Raw genomic sequence first — 20,786 nt, 5'->3', positions numbered from 1 at the left:
GGAACAAAATCACAGAAATGGAGATCGCATGGAGGATTATCAGAGGGGAGGGGACAGGGGGAGAATGGGGGGAAAGGTACAGGGAATAAGAAGCATAAATGATAAAACAAAATAGACAGGAGGAGATTAAGAATAGTATAGGAAATGGAGAAGTCAAAGAACTTGTATGTATGACCCATGGACATGAACTAAGTTTGGGGAGGAATGCTGGAGGGTGCAGGGGTGCAGGATGGAGGGGGATAAAAGGGAGAAAAAATTGGGACAACTGTAATAGCATAATTGATAAAATGTACTTAAAAAAGTAATATGAGCCTCTAAGTTATTGGAATTTGAGGTTGAAAAAGTTGTGATCATATAAAAGAAGTGCTTCATCTAATTTTAATCTCTTTGTTATATAAAGACATGTATACCAACTCTGAGATGATAACAACAGTTGTGATTCTTAAAATACTAATCTCTTTTAAATTAATATTTTTTTTTAGCTAAAACTATAGAAAAGGATCATCATCACCCACTTGGAAATTACTTTCCAAAGCATTTAATTTCCAATTAATGGAAAGCTAGAACTCATATGTTCTGTGAGTGCAAGTGATCCCATTTATGTGGTAGGACCCAAAATGTTAAAGTATGACATTTGCAACATTCCCTTCTTCCCTCCTTCCTCAGCATCTTTTATGGAGGTATATACGATCTTACCGGATGTGCTGTACAACCTCAATTTTGCTGATAGGGCTGAGGTGTGAAGTGGCAGGAGCTGAGGAATAAAGAGAGATGGCATGGAAGAGTAAAGGGAGAACACAGGGGGCTGAAAAAGGAAGGTTTAGAAAAATTAATAAAGGAATAGAAAAAAGATACCCAGTATTCATGAAAATTTTGAGATAAGAGATTTAACTGACTGCTTTACAGAGTAAAAATTTGGTAGGAAACAAATAAAAGTGGATTTTTAAGGAATTGAGGTTGAGAGATAGAGAATGTAATTTATTCTTTACTACCTCTTCAGGAAACTTTCTGTAAAGACTACTTTTCAAGTATTGGGTTTGGATTTGTTTTCTACTCCTGGTCTGAGACAGGCCTTAAAACTGTAGTGGGAGTCTGTTTTATTCACATGATAGCTGAGTAGATTTTGAAGAGCAGCATAGAGTGAAATAAGAGAAATCATCTTGATTATGGCATGCATAACTTAACTTATCAACAGGTATAAGATAACAGTGCAAAAGTGCTGTAATTCTTGATTCTTGTTAAAGCTAAGAGCTTTGCAATTTCTGATCACTTTTGTAATTGGACAATTTACATACCTCATCTCTCTTTTTGATTGTGCATTGTCTTTAATTTTTTTTACAGATATGCTTTATAACTATATACTGCAAATCGACCACCCAGAAAATAGGATGAAAATTGTTTCTTTAACTATCTGATTTTCAAAATTCAAAAAGTCCCTCAGCAGTATAGATTAGAAAATTTAAAATAATGAGGTACATGAATATATCTGCATATTTTACTTATCAAAGATTATTCCTAAAGGCTTGTGATTTATGGAAGTTACTTATTTTGTTCCTATAATTTAGTTCTATGCTTATGCATACTAAAGTTTTAATTGCTGAATATGTATACTAGTAAATCTCAAAATATTTCATGTAAAACTTTCAAATGTATTTGGTGATTTAACTGTTAATACTCCTGGATATTTTATTACCCTTGGGATCACAGAGTCTGTCATTGATAGGCAGTAAAGAAATAGATATACTTATTTTTTAATGTTTCATTTTAATATTGCACACATATTCCAACCTTTCTCTGACCATAAAAAGGCTCAAAATTATACTCTTAGGATTATCACGCTTACAGTTCTGAAAAACGTAAATGTAATTTTAAGGAAATTTTAAAGAGGATTTGGGGTAAGAGACCAAGACAAAAGAGAGTTTATAAAACTAGACAAAGATATTAGAGAAGAAAAATAGAAGTATAAATTAGCAGATATAGGATAGAATTGGACTTTTTTAAGAAAAAAATTTATAACAGGGAACTTTAATATGGCAGACGCTAAATGTTCATTCCATAGAAATTTAAATATTTCATCAAAGTATACAGATGTTGCTTACAGAATCCTATGGAAGACCATAATTATTCTATTCCTTATCTTTCTAAATACCTTTTTATTGTATTATAAAAATAAATATATATGGTTAATAAATTTAATCTGTTTTACATTTCTTATTTATGTTATTATTTAATATATATTTGAAGACAGGTAAATGTGGACATTTTGTATTTCCTCTAAATGTGTTCAGATTTGTGGAGATGCATCAAGCAAACCGCAGACAGTCCATGAGTGACACATGACCATGCAAGTGATGGCCGGGAAATGCTACTAGCTGTTTCTGACCCACTTAAAAAGTGATGGACTTCCCACTTGTTTTAAGTATGCTTCAAGGAATACTTTAAAGACTTTTTTTTTAGCTCTACACATTTTTTTTGAAATGAGAAAAATTAAGTTGTGGTAGGCAAAAATCAGGAGATAAATCAATAAATATGTGGAAAGGCATGGTCTAGTGGCACAATCAACAAATCTGAAAATATGGTTACAAAATGAGTTTCCTTTAACAGCAAGAAAGCTACTTTCACCAAAAAATGTGATTCAGGTGGGGATTCGAGAATGTGGGTAGGCACCTTTGTCTATGAGGTCAAATGAAAACTGATTTATTAAGTCAGCGTCTTTAGACAGCCTGGCCATTTGGTTTTTTCCTTTGATGCTTTCTCCCTCCTCTTGCACTCAGTACAGCAGTTGTTTTCTGAACTTCATAAGGAACAGCTGATTTTATAATTTATTCAAAATACAGCAGTATTTTGATAAGCTGACTCAGTTCAATTCACTAAAAAAATATATTTGCTTTTTTTGACAGCCTTGAGGAGGTTATGACCATAGCACACCTTAGCTGTGTTCACGTTTTTATGTTACTGTATTATGAACCCAGGTTAACACAAAATTTGTATATGCTCATGTGTTAGATCTGTCTATGTCCTCTTTGGAGTATGCAATGGCATACCTGTCTCTGGGAAGGTTTGGAAAACAGCTCAGCATGTTCATGTAACTTATTTTTATGAACACAACGAAAATTCTTAAGCTTGCAAAATACATTAGTATCAAACAGCCAGCTAGATGTGTTTATGTTCTAGGGTCACCATACAATGATTATAAAATTCTGTTCAAATTAAATTAACTAATCTTTTTCCATTAAATCCAAAGCTATAATTTCAGATCTTTTATTCCAAGCAATTCTACTGAGAATAGCTAATTTTATCAGTGCTTTGATGATTACTTTTGAAAACTTGTGAAGAAGAACCAGGGGAATAGCGATGGTCTTATTCTAGACTTCACTCCATGGCAGACTTTAGAGCAATGAACTCACTCATGGTCTCTCTAGGGGTGCTCTTTACAAGGTAGTAGAGAAATGCACTATAGTTAGTAAAAAATTAGAGGGGAAAAGCCTCTAAACTACCACCTACTATGCAATATGTAGGACACTATAAAGTTTATTTTTAAAAAATTGACAAACGCAGCCTTAGAAGATTTGAAAGCACAGAATGTTTCTCCCTTTCCCTCCCCGATAACCCCCTTCTCACCAGTCACACCTGACAGGAATTCACTATATAAAGTCATTGCTCATCTCTGCAAATCTAACAACATCAGACATCAGCAGTTAAGCCATTATAAAACAAGGTAACAATAAGACCCATAGAATTAAATATAATTATCTGACAAATAAATATATATGTTACTTTGGAAGCTACTTGATCACAAAGTATGAAAATGTCAGTTATTTCTTTTTCATCTACCATTAAACTCTAAATACATCACCAAGGAAGACACACCTGGGCAAATGCCTTTGTGTTAAGTCCCTGAACACTTCCCAAATACTGTTGTACAAAGTTACACATCCATGCTGAGTTATTTACCATTGTGTAGCGATAATCTGCAGTGGGCCAGGGTTTTATTTGCAGGTTATTCAGAGAGGAGCTATGAAGCATGATCTTAAAATCCAGGTTGGAAGCATAAACAAAAGGTGTGTGCCCCGTAGTCTGAATAGGAAACTGCAGTTTGTGAAGTGATGTTTGGAGAATCAGATGAGCGGGTAGTAGAGATGATATCTTTCATTACAGAAATGCTGAGGCACAAGACACTGGAACTTGTAGTACTTTCATACATGAAATCCTTTCTCCTGTATGTGCATCATATGTAAACGTAACGTCTGTATACTGCTGACTATCCGTCTCTGGTGTCCAATGAGTATGACTCCAATTCTTCTAATGTCACTGAGAGAGAGAGAGAGTGGGAGAGAGCAAGAGAGAGAGAAGAGGAGAGGGGAGGGGAGGGGAGGGGAGGGGAGGGGAGGGGAGGGGAGGGGAGGGGAGGGGAGGAGAGGAGAGGAGAGGAGAGGAGAGGAGAGGAGAGGAGAGGAGAGGAGAGGAGAGGAGAGGAGAGGAGAGGAGGGGTAGGGAAAGAGGGTGAGAGAGAATAGAGAATATGAACATTTAGATCTGTTAAGTATGAGAAAGAGGAAATAAACATTTAGATATGGCAAATATGCACCATATCAGATTTACTTTATAAATTTGCCAAAAATTGTGTATCTGGTAAAATGGAAGTTTAAGCAGTGCTATAAATGTACATTAAGAGTTTGTTACTTTTTTCTTCTCCCTGGTACCAACAAATACATCAAATTAACCTCAACTTTAAGGTTACAAGGAAAATTTCAAATTCAGGCATTTATGGAATATTCAGACATTTCATAGGCCTTAGGTTATTTATATAATTTAGGTAATTATATAAATTTTCAACAGTTATAAAATAATATGTAGGGTAGAATATATAATGGACTCCGTTTGAGTTCTCAGAATCTTTCAATAATCTGAAAAAGAATGTTATTGTATTATGTCAAATTGCCATTATTATTTTAAATCAATGGCAGTTTCATATGGTTTAACCTACTAGATTTAGTACCTAATCTTTTAAGCACATCTTGAGCACTTTTATTGCACCCAGGCAAAGGATAATCTTTGAGAAAGTGAGAAAATGCCTGTCCATGATAATATAGAGAAGAAACTCTGAAATGACATGATAATATTGTATTATTACAATTATTACATTTCATGAAATAATAGAAATTTACTTTACAAAATTAGCATATGTGAGTAATAAATAATTTCCCAAGGTAAAACTATGTTATGTAATGTCTATGATATGAACAAGTGTAACATGCATTTTAGAAATCATTATAAAATTTAAACAGCTTTTTAAATTAAATATATTCTTTGAAAGAATAGTAGTTAAAAGTGCAATGTCCAACTTCCACTAGAACAATATTCGGAAGATGTGGTGAAGGATGTGGGAACGCCATGGAAGTCTTAGGAAAGGTAGTTTAAATGTGGTGCTCTTTATACAGTATTTGAATTTATAATCTCATGGTTGGAGCATCTTAATCCAGTAATAATCCCAATATCACTTACTCGATGCTCATTCTTGAAATCAGGTCAAAAGTCGTAAAGCCTGCTGCCATGAAGTTATTCTTATATTGCCCCATCTTTATAGAATCCAGCCAGTCACCCACTGTGACAAACAAAGGATATTCAGGAACTTCACCAGGGGATTCTGGAATTCTGCAAGGAAAAAAACAAAACAAAACAAAACAAAACAAAACAATGGAGACATTTTAAAGCCAGATAAAGCAAAAAATACCCACCTTTTTTTTTCTTTTACAATACTATTTATTTATTTATTTATTTATTGAGAGGGGAAAGGAGGGAGAAAGAGGAAAGAAACATCAATGTGTGGTTGTCTCTTGCACGCCCCTACTGGGGACTTAGCCCACAACCCAGGCATGTGCCCTGACTGGGAATTGAACCAGAGACCCCTTGATTCACAGACTGGTATTCATTCCACTGAGCCACAGCAGCCAGGGCAAAATTTATATTTTTGTCTCTCAGAACTGATGCAAAGGGCATTCCAGTTAGAATAGTTTTATGGTTTTTAATATAAAAATAATGTAAAGGTATTATTTTAGAAAAGAATGTGTGTATATACACACATATACCCAATATATGTGTGTAGTATGTATATATAAATGCATATATAGTATATGCACAGAATAGTTTTATAAAAATTAAAGTCAGACAGAGGAAATAAAATGGAAACTATTATTATTCTCCTTACTAAGTAACATGAAAATTAACGTTAATGTATGGCTTGAAAAAATACTTGATATGAAAGTGCTTTTTATAATAATAAGCTTGTTTTTAGCCTTTTAGGGTAACACATACATATACATAATTTTTAAGATGATTAGATCTAGAGTCTATATTACTTAGAAAGCAGTAACAATTTTTTGTAATGATTGGTGTTTGAGTCAAATCAGCACTTTCTAAGTAATAAAATCTTTCCTATTAGAAGTAAACCACTGAATTATTTTATTAGAATATTTAAAGTTCATCCAACTTTCATTTACTTTGCTTTTAATTATTTATAAAGTGAAAGAATAAAGAATCTGTAGAGGCTTAACTGGAGCCACAGTTTTTAACATTCACATTTGGAATATTTCATTATAATGTTTTTACCATTCATATTTGAACTATTTTAGCTTTAACTAGAAACTCATAATCCATGGGCACATGTGATTAAACCATGTGAAATAAGAATACCTCCAATGTGCACAGAACAGCATACACCTGCTGTGTAACCCTGGTACTGTTATGGGGACTTCTGTAGTAAAGTCAACCATAAAAATAAAGGAAAAAATTATAGGAGTAGGAGTTAGGCTCTAAGGTCAGTGCACAAGGTAAAAATTGAAAGAGAATCTCTAACAACCAAAATTACCCTTACAAATCTTTCAAACTGCCCTCAAATGACCAGGACCTAGGCCTTTGGTAGCACAAAAGCCAACGACAGCATGCATGGCCATACAAGTTGTGTGTTATGTGACTCGCAGGAACTGAAAGGTGTCCCTTGAAACTGTTCAGGACAAAGTTCCTACTAAAGGCCCAGAATTTATTTCTTTGCTTTTTCTTTGATTGCTACATTGATTTTCTTTTTTCTAAACTAGGGTCTAGTTGAAGGTGGGGATAGGGTGAAGAGAGATGATAGGCTAATTCAGGGACTTTTGCGCTTTATAAACATATAACTGGAATTTACATAAACTCAATGCATGTATCTTGTGACTAGGCTGTAGTATGTATTGAGTCTAGTTACCCTTAGCAGTGACTTGTGCCCTTTTTACTACTTCTCAAATCTGTGATCATATTTCCTATCTTAGAGGCTAAGCCACACTCTCTTCTCCTGTACTATAAAGTGCAGTGCTAGTTGACCATTGGCTGTTTCATTCTAAATATCAGAACGATTCACAATTTGATCCTAAACAAAGATTAGTCATGTCCAAAGGTTGAAAAACTATTATAGTATCTACCAGTAAATAATTATTGCTATTATTTCTTTATTTCCTAGAAGTGTTTATGTTAATAAGCATTGGCAAGTAAATAAAAATTCTTATATAAATACAAAATAATAAATGTCTTCATGGAAAACAGAGTTAACAAGGTTTTTACCTGTAGCATTTCTTAGAGTGTTCACTGTTCAAATGTCCAGTGTGACTATATAAGAGGATTCAGAATAGCTTCTGCATGGTTTTCCTAAATCATCTGACCAGTTTGTACAGGGCATATTTTAGGGAATACTGCTGTAGTAACGTCACTAAGTTTAAATATCAAAATGTCTAGGGTACCCTCATTGCTTACTTACATAAATAAAACCACACATTTAGAAAACCTAATGTCCTATTTTTTAAAAATGTAGCTCTTATATCGTTCAATAGTTTGTCAGAGAAGTTTGTTGAAATTGAGCAAAAATAAAAGAATAGATTTCAGTGACTTTCCTTTCATACTCGTATTCAATTCTTGATGCACAGGCATAGTCAGATGACTTCCACTTCTCTCTCTCCTGAGATAACGCTGGAATAACTTGAGCTTTCTCAATTTCATATAATTGGTGAGTAGAAATGTAATTTGCTAATTTTATGTCCTTAGTATAGAGATGTCATGGATAGACATTCTATATATTAAATGACTTAATAGCCTGTTTCTTTGTTGAACAGCATCCACTGTTTGCTCCCAGAATGTTTCAGTACCATAATCCTGTTTCTCTCCACATGTCTTTGGTAACCTAGTTACTCCTTTGCCCTTTATATGACTGCATTGACAGTTGATTTAGTAAGGTCGGGGACCCCTCATTGTTCACAGCCACTGTGAGACAGGTCTTCTTTCAGCTTATAACACAGTTGGAAAATGCTGCCTGGTTTCTGGCTTTGAGGGCTGGGCACCACCACGCTTACATGAATTCTCTGGAATATTACCTAATAAACAGTAGGTGGCCTTTCTTATCAGCCACGTACCATGATAAATTCAGTCTGCTATTTGCTGACTACTTAGAAATTTCTGCTCTTTTGTGATTAGTGGGAGCTGCCCACCTGAGCAATGTCTTTATAGCAAATCTGCAGCTCACATTTTAAAAAAGCACATATTCTACAGAATAGAATACCTTCTGTAGAATAGAAGGTCAAGAAGAGGGGGTAGCTTTAGGAAATTCCAAGTATAAATTATGATCAATTTAGATTAGGGAAAGGGCTGGAGTATGGCTAGAATAGATAATGATACAGTTTAGGTGCACTAAATATATACCTTCAATACATCTTGATATGTAAAAAAAATAGTTCTGATCCAGCTAAGACTTTTTTATTCTAATGAGTCCTTTGAGTTGACAATAGTACTAGTCGTTTAGTTTAGAAAGTTCTTAGATAGCTTATCAATAGGTATCAAAACTGCCATGAAAAAGCAAGAAGGTTTTGGTCCTGGCCAGGCGGCTCAGTTGATTGGAGCATTGTCCCGTACACCAAAGGGTTGCAGGTTTGATCCCTGGTCAGGGGACATTCCTAGGTTGAGAGTTCTACCCCCAGCCACATTTGAGAGGCAACAAATTGGTGTTTCTTTCTCACATTGATGTTTCTCTCCTCCTACACTTTCTCTCTCTTTTACCTCCTCTCTCTTTAAAGATCAATGAACATATTCTCAGTTGAGAATAAAAAAAAACTTAAAAAGCAAGGTTTTTCAGACAAATAAGATAGGAAGAGAGAACTGACTGATAATTGCCAGAGGGGAAAGGTGTTGGGGGACTGGGTGAAAAGGTGGAGAAATTAAGGACTACAAACTGACAGTCACAAAAGTGTCCCAGAGATGTAAAGTGCAGCAGACAGAATATGGTCAATAATATTGTAATTAATATATGTGGGTAAGGTGGGTACTTGAAATATCAGGAAGACAATTTTGTAAAGTATATGATTGTCTAACCACTGTGGTTACACCAGAAACTAATACAAAATAATACTGAATGCAAACTGTAATTGAAAAATAAAATTTAAAGAAAGCAAGAAGGTTTTAACCTCAAAAATTTTCCATGTTTTGTATCCATCATGTAATATAATAGTAATAGGCCTACTAAAATGATTCAAGAAAGTAGTGTTTGAGAAGGACTGTTACAAGGTAAAATCTTGTTTTAATAGGAAACCATCACATTCATTACATGCTTAAAGGCTTTTCTCCCCTTACTACTCTAACATAGCTTCTTTTTTCCTAGCTCTTCATTTGTATGCGGTTAGCAGAACTGTACAGAGTCCATTATATTTTATTCCCTTTATTTCAAATATTTATAAATATTTTGCATGCTTCAACAGTTTTCATAACTACCATCCAAATGAGTGTATAATATTCTATAGGTTAATGCTTAATAATTATTAATTCCCTGAAATTAGACTCTTAGATTGCTAACAACATTCTTTTATTATAGATTATTATACAGTCTTAAAGCATGCATCTTTTTGTTTCAGTTGAATTACTTCCTTGGGGAAAATCCATAAGTAAGGAAAAAAATACTTTACGAGTTAAGTTAAAAGTCTCTGATGGCAAGAGCCATATCTCACATTTTTCTATTTTCTGTAGGCCTCAGCACAATGCTGAAAGTATTACAGGAATTCATTAAATAAATGATGATTTGGACTTAAATATTCTTTACAAAAAAGTTTGGTCCATGACAGAATGGCTGATTCATATTGAGTAATCGGTGTTGTAATGGTCAGCCTATTAAAGAACATGCTATTTATTTACTTAACGTGTTTCTTGTATTGTGAAAATGTTTGCTATCTCTGTCTTTATAGGTTTCAGAGTGGAGGAAGAGGCAGTTACATGTGGAGTGAGCTAGCACAGGGTTATGGGACCTAGCATCACAAAATCAGCATTGACCTTATTCAGTATCAATGCTTTCATGTGAGTTTCTCTTCTCATGACTCAGGGACTACAGTTCATATTAGTTAATTGGTAAAATAATCTCCTAATATACATAGTACCCACCTAAACTATGAAGGAAGAATTTATTTAATTGGATGAAAAACAGTTTGTTATTTTTTCAATTAGGCCTAACAGTCAACTTGAACACAAATTAAATTAATGAAAGAATTTTGATATTCTTTTAAAATTTTATTCAAAATGCTATAAATCCATAGAACCATGCCATATATGTTGTGACTAATTCATGCTGATGGTCAATATCTGAACTTCCACAGTGTTAATTAGAAACATGAATTATTTTGGTAAGCATTTTCAGAAAGTCATCAGGTTTTTAAAATTGATATGATTATTTAATTCTCATAATAAGCCTAATAATTGGTAAAAAGTATGAAGAAATTAAATTCAAAGCAAAATTTACAATTGTAGGTGTATTTGAACATTAGGAAAGATAGATGCAGAGCAGGAAAAATAACTGTTTAAAAACTTCCCATAATTCTTAGTACCCAGCACATGGTCTCTATGGCTAGAGTAATAGATTACTGAACCTCAAAGAAAGCCTATTTGTGTGAAGAAATAGATTTCATATTCCATGCCAACTACAATTCATTAGCAGTGGTTGTCAAAATGTGGTCTTTAGAAGAATACTGAGGCAGCATTTGGGCTCAGTGGGAAAGTGTTGTGATGATTAGTAGTGTCTGCCATAATAAAGAAAAAAAGAACCCAAAGCATACTTTGCCAACACTGGAAAAATTCAATCTACAAAAATGCCTGAGGATGTAATTCTGGAACTATGTTGCTGCCATTTTTTTCATTTCTCTATTATATTATAGTTTCTACTTTCTTTTTTCAAGTAATGTTCTTCAAGTGGCCGAGCATTACAGGAGGATATTAAGGGGATAGAATATAGGGACTATACATTTGCTACTTACTCCCACAAGACTAAGAGCATATACTCTACATCTTTGTATTTGTAGTGGAACATAAAATAATAGGTTTTGTCCCACTACAAATTCTTCTTGGGATTCTAAATACTCCATCTATGAAGTTTGATTAGTCCAGAGAAAAATCTATCTGGAAATGTAAAAATGCACCTCTTTCTTATAATCACATTTTTGAAACAGTGCTGTATTGGGAAAATCTTGGCTTTTTTGTGTGATTGTGCACTGTGTAGGGGAAAGAACAGGGTTTTGCAGTTAGTGAATCTTGTTCAAATTCCTGATCTACTAATTATTTGCTGTGTGCTCTTGGGAAGTTAACTTCTCAGATAAGGAAATGGAGGGATGGAGATAATAATAGTGAGGAATAAATGACCTAGCAGATGAAGTGCCTAGTACAATGACTGGACATAGTAGGTTCTCAAAAAATAACAGTAAAAATTATCACTGATAGTGTATATTAGATTCTGTATCAACATTAGTATTGGAATTAACATTAGTATGTATTATCTTGTGCTAACAATTCATGTAAATTGAATTTAGATTTTCTAATAGGTAGGAATTTTACACTTCCTGATTAATAGTTAATGTTCTGTTTTCCTTCCACAAAGCTTTGCTAATCCCTCAATTCAACACTGGATTTTGCCCAGTAGTTATTTCTCTGTCTAAAAAAACATCATTAAAAGTGTTCATTATAGAAGTCAAACAAAACAAGTTCTCCATGAGCTGGTGTCTACAGATAACAATTTAGCAAGTGCTGATTATGTACAGTATAGGCAGCACTGAGCAAGATCTCTTCAAAATGAATGGGAAAATTTATGTTAAACTCTTGAAAGTCACTGCCCTCTGAAGACAGCATTATAAGTGCTTTATTAACTGGGTGGAGGGAGGCAATACCATCTATTTTTACAATGTTAACTCGTAGTTCTCTAAAGTAGAGGCTCAAAATTAAGATATTGGTTTGAGTTTTTCTGTACCTTTGTGATTCACATTATTGGAAGCCAGGTGCTTAAAAGTTCAACTAGATTTATATATAGTACTAAGAAAAGTGGTGGTTTCAGTTCCTAAAAGCTAAAACATTATAAGACCCTTAACTATGGTCCAAAGGGTAGTGAGAATATTACTAAGTGCCTTGGCCTGAGCAGAGCATGATTTTTGAGGCAAGTGACTATCAAAGACTGGTTCATCTAGTCAACCACTACCCATCCCTAGATTCCACCTTCTTTAGCAGATGTTGTCAAGGAGTCCATAATCTGTAAAATTCTTTGACAGTGACATTCTGGGGATCTGGAGCAGAGGTGTAGGAAAGTGTTATTTTCTTATTACATCGCAGCACTGTCCAAAGGGCTGGCCAGTTGACTTCAGCATAGTGCACTCAGAAGGCTGCAGTATGTGGAGAAAGAGGGATGGGCTTCAATAGATAGAAGAATTAATGTGGGTGGGACTGGGAATTAGGGCTGGGTTAAAGAACACCCATATAACCATCAATCCACTTTGTGCTATTAAACTACTGGACCCCAGATGTAACCCTGGAGTCTATGGAAGTATGCTTGGCTTGAGGTTGAGGGTATCTACAAAACTGATCATCAGGGTCAGGGGAGAGGGAACAAGAGATGTTTCAATTGCCATGGCCAGGCAGCAGCTATTCCTGTTGCCATTCTCTGCATTGCCTTCACCTCAAGCTGTGCATTTTCTTCCATGGGCTGTGCACCATGTGATAGCTACAAATGATTCTTTGAAAGGAAGGTTATAGGGCATCACTGTAGAATAAGTTAAAGTGAAAGTACTTTGAAATTCACACTTATTAAAGAATGACTGCCTATATTATTAAGGTACTTTTGTAAAATTCTTTTTCACTATCAATTGATTTAAGATTGTATGTATAATGGCATTATGCTCACTTATATGTCCACATACCTTCTTGAACAGGAGAGAAAGCAAGAAGGTTGGGAACTGCACGGAACTCTGAATGCTCCCGTGAGAGTGTGTTAGGCACAAGAATATCAGCATTATTTGGAGACACTGATCCAAATAATGAAAGCTTTCTCTGACCAACATTATTTCTATTGGGTGTTCTGTTTTTTGAAAGAAAATATTACAGACATAAGGTTATGAAATTTCCAATGTTAGTATAAAATTATTAAGCTGTGGGTTTCTCAGCCTTCCTTGTGCCCCTTTGTTACCTTCATCTCTTCCCCTCTTACTACCCTGTCAAGAGAAAGGATAAAAGCTTCTCAGGTGAATCCTTGAGAAAAAGCAATTAGAGTAAAACAAAAACCATGGAGACCTAGTGGCTGAGAGAATTATGTCAGTGTAAAAGTGTGCAAGAACCCTGGGAACATGGGGATAGTAGAAAGAAGGCAAGTGTAGGAGAGTTTAAATAAGAGTCACTATGGGTTATACACTCAGACTCCTCTTCCAGTCTGAGAGCTGTATGGGAGGAAAGGCTGCAATTCTACACCCTGTCACATTTCCTTAATCCAGTATCACTCTGGGACAAATGCTGGGCTTTGAGATTTGGGGGATGGAGGGGCACTGTCACAATTTTTAAGCATAAAACAAACCAGGTATTCTTTAGCTGACATTACTGTCCTTTAATTTCCCATGTCTTTTCTCACTAAACTGTCTCAGTGCTTTGGGATCGGGGATAGGGTGAGGGGCTAGACAGGGGAACCGTTCAGGTTACTCTGAAGATAAGAAGGCTGATAAACATTCTAACATAATATTGAGTACCTTTTGAACTCTAGTTCCTTTTGTTTCTCAAACAAAAGTATGTTAGGGGAAAAAGCAGTAGTGCACAGGCCTTTGTCAGAAACAAAGAAAATCAGTCACAAAAACTTCCATTTGGTTCTCTAGAGATGAGACTTGAGGGTTGACTCAAACTGCCAAGTGTATATAAAGCACCAAGTTCTGGCCCTGTGGGCAGCACCTCACAGAGCCTGCCACACACTAACCTGGGCACTGGTTACTGCACACCCCATGAAACCTAAACCTCTGGCCCTCAGGCATGAGCCCTCAGCTTGACTTTACCTTATGATCATGTTGACTTTTGGTATTTTCTCATCTCAGATTCCTCATCAGTATTTTCCAAATGTGATGAACATTCATAATCTTGATAAGGCAGGGAAGAAATAGGTTTATCTGCTTTTCTTCAAAAAAGAAGGCTCTTACCTGCCTGCTTGCACAGCCATAGAACAGTTAGGGAGCTCTGCTGATGGGCACTGGCTGTGGGGTCCGTTGACCCTATACCACAACAAGAAGCCCAGAATGAATGATTTTAGTTTATAGGTGCTGATGTTTTTTTCATTAATGTAGACTTGCTCCATGAGCCCTTTCCACCAGCTCTTTCTCCTCAATGTTAAAGTGTGCCTGACTCTTCCATAAAACATATAAAGGCAAAAGCTAAGAAACATCATTTCTAAATACTTCTTTTCCTCTTCAGAGACAGATTTCTTGGAAAAACAGTACTTTGTATTGCTTTTCTCTCTGACCTCATATTCACTCCTTCATTGTAATCTGTCTTAACTTTATTGAAAATTCTCTTGCAAAGGTTGCGTGTGTACACTTGAGCACCTTGTTACTAAATTCAATGGGTATACTTCACTTTTTATTTTCCTGAAGCTTTGTGGGGCCTTGGAAATCACATTCCTTGAATCTCTTCCCCTTTTTGATTTCTATGATACCACTCCTTCCCTGTTTTCCTCATTACCTGTCTGGCTCTTTTTTCTCAGTGTACCTTGGTACTATCCTTTAGTTTATTTCTTGCATCTTTGTATTCCAGAAGGTTGTATTCTTTTCCTCTGTTAATTTGCATTCTTCTTTTTTTTTTAAAAAAAATATTGTATTGATTTATTTTCAGAGAGAAGGGGAGGGAGGGAGAAAAAGAGGATGAGAAACATCGATTGGTTAGACTGAACGTGCAACCAAGGTATGTGCCCCTACTAGGAATTGAATCAGCCTTTTGCTTTGCAGGACAATGCCCAACCACCTGAGCCACAATGGTCAGGGCTAATTTGCATTCTTTATACTCTCTATGGGTTGTCTTAACTATACTTAAAAGTTCAGGTACAGTCTGTATGCTGATGATCTTCAAATTTACATCTCTAGCCCAGATATTTTCACCTGAGGTTCAGCCTACAAATATAACTGCCTGTAGGACATCTTTACATATAGGTACCACAGGCATCTTTAAGTCAGCATGCTCAAAATGGTGTCATTTCTATTCCAAAAATTTGTCCTTCTTCCTGTCTCCTTTAGTGGTAATATCATCAACCAGCTTGTCTAAGAAAGAAACTTGACAAATGTACTTGATTCTTTTCTCTCCTCCTCCCTCCATATCAATGACCAAGATACATTCATTTCCCTTGCCTAATATAACAAATCCTTTTTTAAAATCTCGTGACCCTAACCTTATTCCCATTGTGTAAGCAGGCCCTGATTTTTTTCTAGCTTGTATTGCTGCAAATATATAATTGTCTTTGTTTCCAGTCTCTTGTTTTTTGCTCCCAGTCTATATCAACCCTAGAGTGATATTTCAAGAACACAAACGTGGCCATTCCATTATCCTGCTTAAAAATCTTCAATGGCTGCCATGGCTTTTAAAATCCAGAGGGTCTTCCATCCTCCTGTCCCACCCCCACTTTACAGCTTCCTGTGCTGGACTGCTTCAGGGAAGATGAGCTAGAGTAATAGTTTAATCTCTGGCTATTTCATGCTTGGCTTCACTTTACTAAGGCTGCCAATTACTGATTTAGAGGTGAACTCTGATATACTCTGCTGTAAGCTAAGGCTTGTTTCAAGCAGTCCTAGAAGAGCTTTTGGCCTTATTGTCACTAAAAACCTGTACTGATTTGAACCTGTGGCCTAAAGTTAAATATCCTGTTGGCTACCCCCTGAGTCAGGAAGGTGAGTTATTTTTAAGTCCAATTTGGCCTAAATAAAGATATTTTCAACTTAATATATTTTAAATGTAATAATTTCAGACACAGAAGGTAGTTTTTTTCTTCTACTCTCCCCTTCTTATAATTGCTTTTCAAAGAGAGGTGAGTAGATCTCAACTCTACTGCCTTATAAAATGGTGTGTGAGTGCCTTCATTATCTTGTCATCTGTCTTTCTCTGGTTTTAGGTTTCGAAAGGAACAATAGCTGGGTGTGATCATATCAGCAGGAAACATCCTTGTTCCTGGCTGATTCACAAATTGCCCATCTTGTCTGCCATTTAAAATAGAGGGACAGAACATATATAAAATGGACAAGAAAATTAAAGGGGCTGCAGGCATGCACATATTCTACTTATAAAAGTAAAGAAGAATCAGTAAATAAAGGATATGTAAATACCAAAGACCCACACAAGAAAAGCATAAAGAAATTCAGAAAGATTACACATGGAGAAAAGAAAAGAGGAACCTGTTTTCTTGTAGAAAAAATCGTTTTTTTCTAAAATATTAATAAATTGCTTTTTCAGCTGTTAAATAAAATATAGTTTATATACAATTTTCTAAAAGGTTGACAACTAGGTGGTTATCAAGGCAAACTTTCTCCTATCTGTTAGTCCTGTCTACAGTCTGAAAGAAATTATGATTGTCAAGGGGGAAAATCAACTTTATGCATCTTACACAAGGATGTCCTCCACCAGAGTGTGAAGGGCACTGGGATTGCGGATCAGTTTGTCAAGGAAGCTGACGATGTCAGTAAATTTTGGTCTGTGATTTCTCTCTTTCTGCCAGCAATGGAGCATCAGCTGATGTAGAGACGCTGGACAGCCCATGGGAGCCGGAAGTCTGTAACCTTCTTCAATGGACAGAATGACCTAAATGCAAGCACACAAAGGTTATTTTCTTATTTTGGGGGACATAGAACACATATGCTAAGTTATGATTTCTTTTTATGCAGGAAATAGAAGCTAAAATATTGGTAAGCATGAACACTACTTGTGAATTCAAATGGTCCAGACAAGGATATATACAAAAGTTGTGAGCAAAAATTGCAAATATCTCCATAGTACCTTCTGATGTCCCTGAGAGGAAAATATATGTTTTAAACATGTAGTATACAGAAGGCAGGTTAAGTTTCATCACAATACCGAGCAATAGTGTTTGTATGATTTAGCTGGAACATCTCAAAACCCAATTAGGACATTAGAAAATCAGCATTCAGAGCAAACCATGTGTGACAAATATTTTAAGAAAAATGTAGTTCTGCTGAAGCACTGAATTCCTAAATAATTGTTTATCCTTTTACAATAAGTCACTGTGTATTCTTTTTCTAGTTATGATTTCTTCTTTCTTCTTCATTACCTATTGAATTCTTATTCCTTACTTCTGCCTTTCCCATAGTCTGATTCATGATTATAAACCCTCTCATGACTTTTAAGATAATTTAATCTTTGAAATGTTATTAATGCCTAGTTGAAGGCCACAAAGCACCAGGTGTTTAGCATGAGCATCCTCTGGGCCAACACTCTCCAATAGAACTTTCTGTGATGATGGAAATGTTTTCTCTGGCCAACGTCCTAGCAACCATGGGGCACCTGAAATGTGGTTAGTAGGCCCAAGGGACTGAATTTTTAGGTTCAGTAAGTTTTAATTAAAATTTAAATAGGCACATGTGGTTAGTGGCTACTCTATGATACAGTGCAGCTCTAGAGAAAGAACTCTTTATAAGAAGCCAAAGTTAAGGACAAGAAGATGATGATGGCTTTTTTCTTTTTTCTTTATGTACTTAGGGAATCACGTTTGTGATAAGGCAAGTTATTTATTTGCTTAATATGTGATCCATCTGGGAATTTCTTAACAATGCAATTAAATTAACCCTGTATTTATATAACTTATTTTTCATAACATGTTCAAAAGTATTCATATAAGCCTTTATTTTTATATTATCTCTTAGAAAGGCAAAGGAAATTTTTTTTCCCCATTTTTGAGGTGGGAAAATGGAGGAGAAGCAAATATTTAAAGACAAACAAACACAGTACAACCTCACCCTTGTCCCCTGTCAACAACAGAAATATGAAAATGCTGGACTTCTGGTTAAGATGGCAGTGTAGGCAGGCCTGGCTCATATCTTTGCACAGCCACATCAAAATTACAACTAAAATATAGAACAAGCATCACTCAGAATCTTAGAAATCCAGTTGAATGGAAGTCTGACAACTATGGAATTAAAGAAACCACATCCATCCAGGCTGATAGGAGGAGCGCAGATGTGGAAGAGGCTGGTCCCTCATGCACATATAGTGGATAAAAATTCAGGAGGGATATCTCAAGAGCAAAGAGTTCCAGCCCCACACCAGGCCCCCTGTCCCAGGGTTCCAGTGCCAGGAAGATAAGCCCTACAACTTCTGGCTGCAAAAACCAACAAGGATTGAGTTGGTGGAAGAAACAGCTGGAGCTCCAAGCAATTCCCTGTAAAGAACCCACACATGGACTCGCCCACTCAGGCTCACTTCCTCTGATCTCCAGCAGTGGGGCAACAGCTTGAAAGGCAGCTCTCAGTGGCATACAGGGAGAAACTAAAGTGTCTGGCATCAAGGAAAACAGAAGACATTGTCCCTTTTCTAATACCTCCCCCACAGAGCTGGCAAGCTGGTGCTGTATCTGAGACTCCATTGACCTGGCTAACACTGACCTGCCTCGGAGATCCTCAGAGACTCTACCCCACCCAACTTATGGGCCCACTCAAGCTGCTTTTCTGTATGAATTGTTGGTCTTGGATCATGCTTCACAACTTCCTAAATCCCCTCAAACAAATAAGAGCTGGATTCAGAAAGCCCCAGTCCTACCACTAGCAGCAGCCAATCTAGACTCACAGCTTGGCTTTGAGTGGGAATCTCTAAGCCCAATACAAGTAGAAGCTATCTCATTGCTTTATAGCTCAGGAAGGGTGGTACTGGTACAGACAGGGGCTGACCTGGGCATACACCACTGGGAATCTCCAGGGCCAATGCACCCAGTGGACAGTTACAGACTATGTCAGAGCACCACCACATTGCCCCTGCACAGCTGATGTTCCACGGAGGGTGGAGGTTGGTGGTAAGTGGTCATAGCCAATCCTTGCAGCTGACTGGCCTGGGTAAATCCCTCCCATTGATCTGCCAACAGCAACCAAGGCTCAACTACAAGAGGAGGATGTACTCAGCCCACATGAAGGGTATACCTTGAGCACTCAGCTTGAGTGATAGGGGAGGTTGTGTCATTGGACCCTACAGGACACCTACTATGTTAGCCACACTACCAAGGCATGAGGTCAAAGCAGCTTCACATAGTAGAAACAAACACAGGGAGGCTGCCAAAGTAAAGATACAAAGAAATATGGCCCAAATGAAAGAACAGATCAAAACTCCAGGAAAAGAACTTAACCAAAATGGAGTTGAGCAATCTATCAGTTGCAGAGTTCAAAATACTGGCTGTAAGGATGCTCAAGGAACTTAGTGAGGACCTCGGTAGCATAAAAAATATCCAGTCAGAAATGAAGGATTCTCTAATTGAAATATAGAACAATTTACAGAATATCAATAGTAGAGTGTATGAAGCCAAGAATCAAATCAATGTTTTGGACCATAAGGAAGCAAACAAAACAAAACAAAACAAAACAAAAAACAATCAGAACAAGAAGAAAAAAGAATCCAAAGAAATGAGGAAAGTATAAGCAGCCTCTGGGACAACTTCAAGAGATCCAACATTTGCATCATATGGGTGCCAGAAGGAGATAGAAAGAGCAAGAAATTGGAAATCTATTTGAAAAAATAATGAAAGAAAAATTTCCTAATTTGGTGAAGGGAATAAACATGTAAGTCCAGGAAGCACAGAGATTTCCAAACAAGATGGATGTAAAGAGGCTCACTCTAAGAAATCATAACTAAAATGCCAAAGGTTAAAAGTTAAGATTCTATAACCTTAAAAGCAGCAAGAGAATATAATTTCTCTAAAGAAGCTTTGCAGGCTAGAAGGGATTGGCAAGAAATATTCAAAGTCATGAAAATCAGGGACCTACAGCTGAGATTTCTCTACCTAGAAAAGCTATCATTTAGAATTGAAAGGCAGATAAAGAGCTTCCCAGACAAGAGAAAACTAAAGGATTTCATCATCATTGAACCATTATTATATAAAATATTCAAGGGACTTATTTCAAAAAAGAAGATCAACATTGTGAACAATAAAATGGCAAAAAAATACAAATCTAGTAACAATTGAATCTAAAAAAACAAAGTAAGCAAAGAAGAAGAACAGAGACAAAATCATGGATACGGAGAGCATTTTAATGGTTGCCAGATGGGAAGGTGGTTGTGTGGGAATAAGTGAAGAGGTGAGGGGGCTAAGAAGTATAAATAGGTAGTTACAGAATAGCCATGGGATGTAAAGTACAATATAGGATATGGAGCAGCTAAAGAACTTATATGTATAACCCATGGACATGAACAATAGTGGGGATTGCCTGAGGGAGTGAGGGGTGATGGGTGAAGGGGGGCAAAGG

At 36.2% G+C, this 20,786-nt stretch overlaps 1 protein-coding gene across 4 annotated transcripts in view; it reads right to left on the bottom strand.

Moving 5' to 3' along the window:
• Window positions 1–519: 519 nt before the first annotated feature.
• Window positions 520–20,786, bottom strand: part of EPHA6 (EPH receptor A6) — a 920,707-nt gene continuing 900,440 nt past the window's right edge. For 3 of the 4 annotated variants that reach the window (XM_036017966.1, XM_028504400.2, XM_036017965.1), the window contains 4 exons: window positions 16,931–17,124; window positions 14,487–14,558; window positions 5,506–5,655; window positions 520–4,311 (listed from right to left, as the gene is read on the bottom strand). In XM_036017966.1, coding sequence (XP_035873859.1) covers window positions 4,197–4,311; window positions 5,506–5,655; window positions 14,487–14,558; window positions 16,931–17,124 — 531 coding nt within the window. In that variant the 3' untranslated portion in view covers window positions 520–4,196. The remainder of the gene's footprint in view (window positions 4,312–5,505; window positions 5,656–14,486; window positions 14,559–16,930; window positions 17,125–20,786) is intronic. The other variant, XM_028504401.2, reaches the window with a different exon arrangement.

Source organism: Phyllostomus discolor, chromosome 2 (genome assembly GCF_004126475.2).
Source record: "Phyllostomus discolor isolate MPI-MPIP mPhyDis1 chromosome 2, mPhyDis1.pri.v3, whole genome shotgun sequence".
Taxonomy (NCBI): domain Eukaryota; kingdom Metazoa; phylum Chordata; class Mammalia; order Chiroptera; family Phyllostomidae; genus Phyllostomus; species Phyllostomus discolor.
Note: the sequence above shows the minus strand (reverse complement) of the source record. Positions and strands in the feature narration are given on the sequence as shown.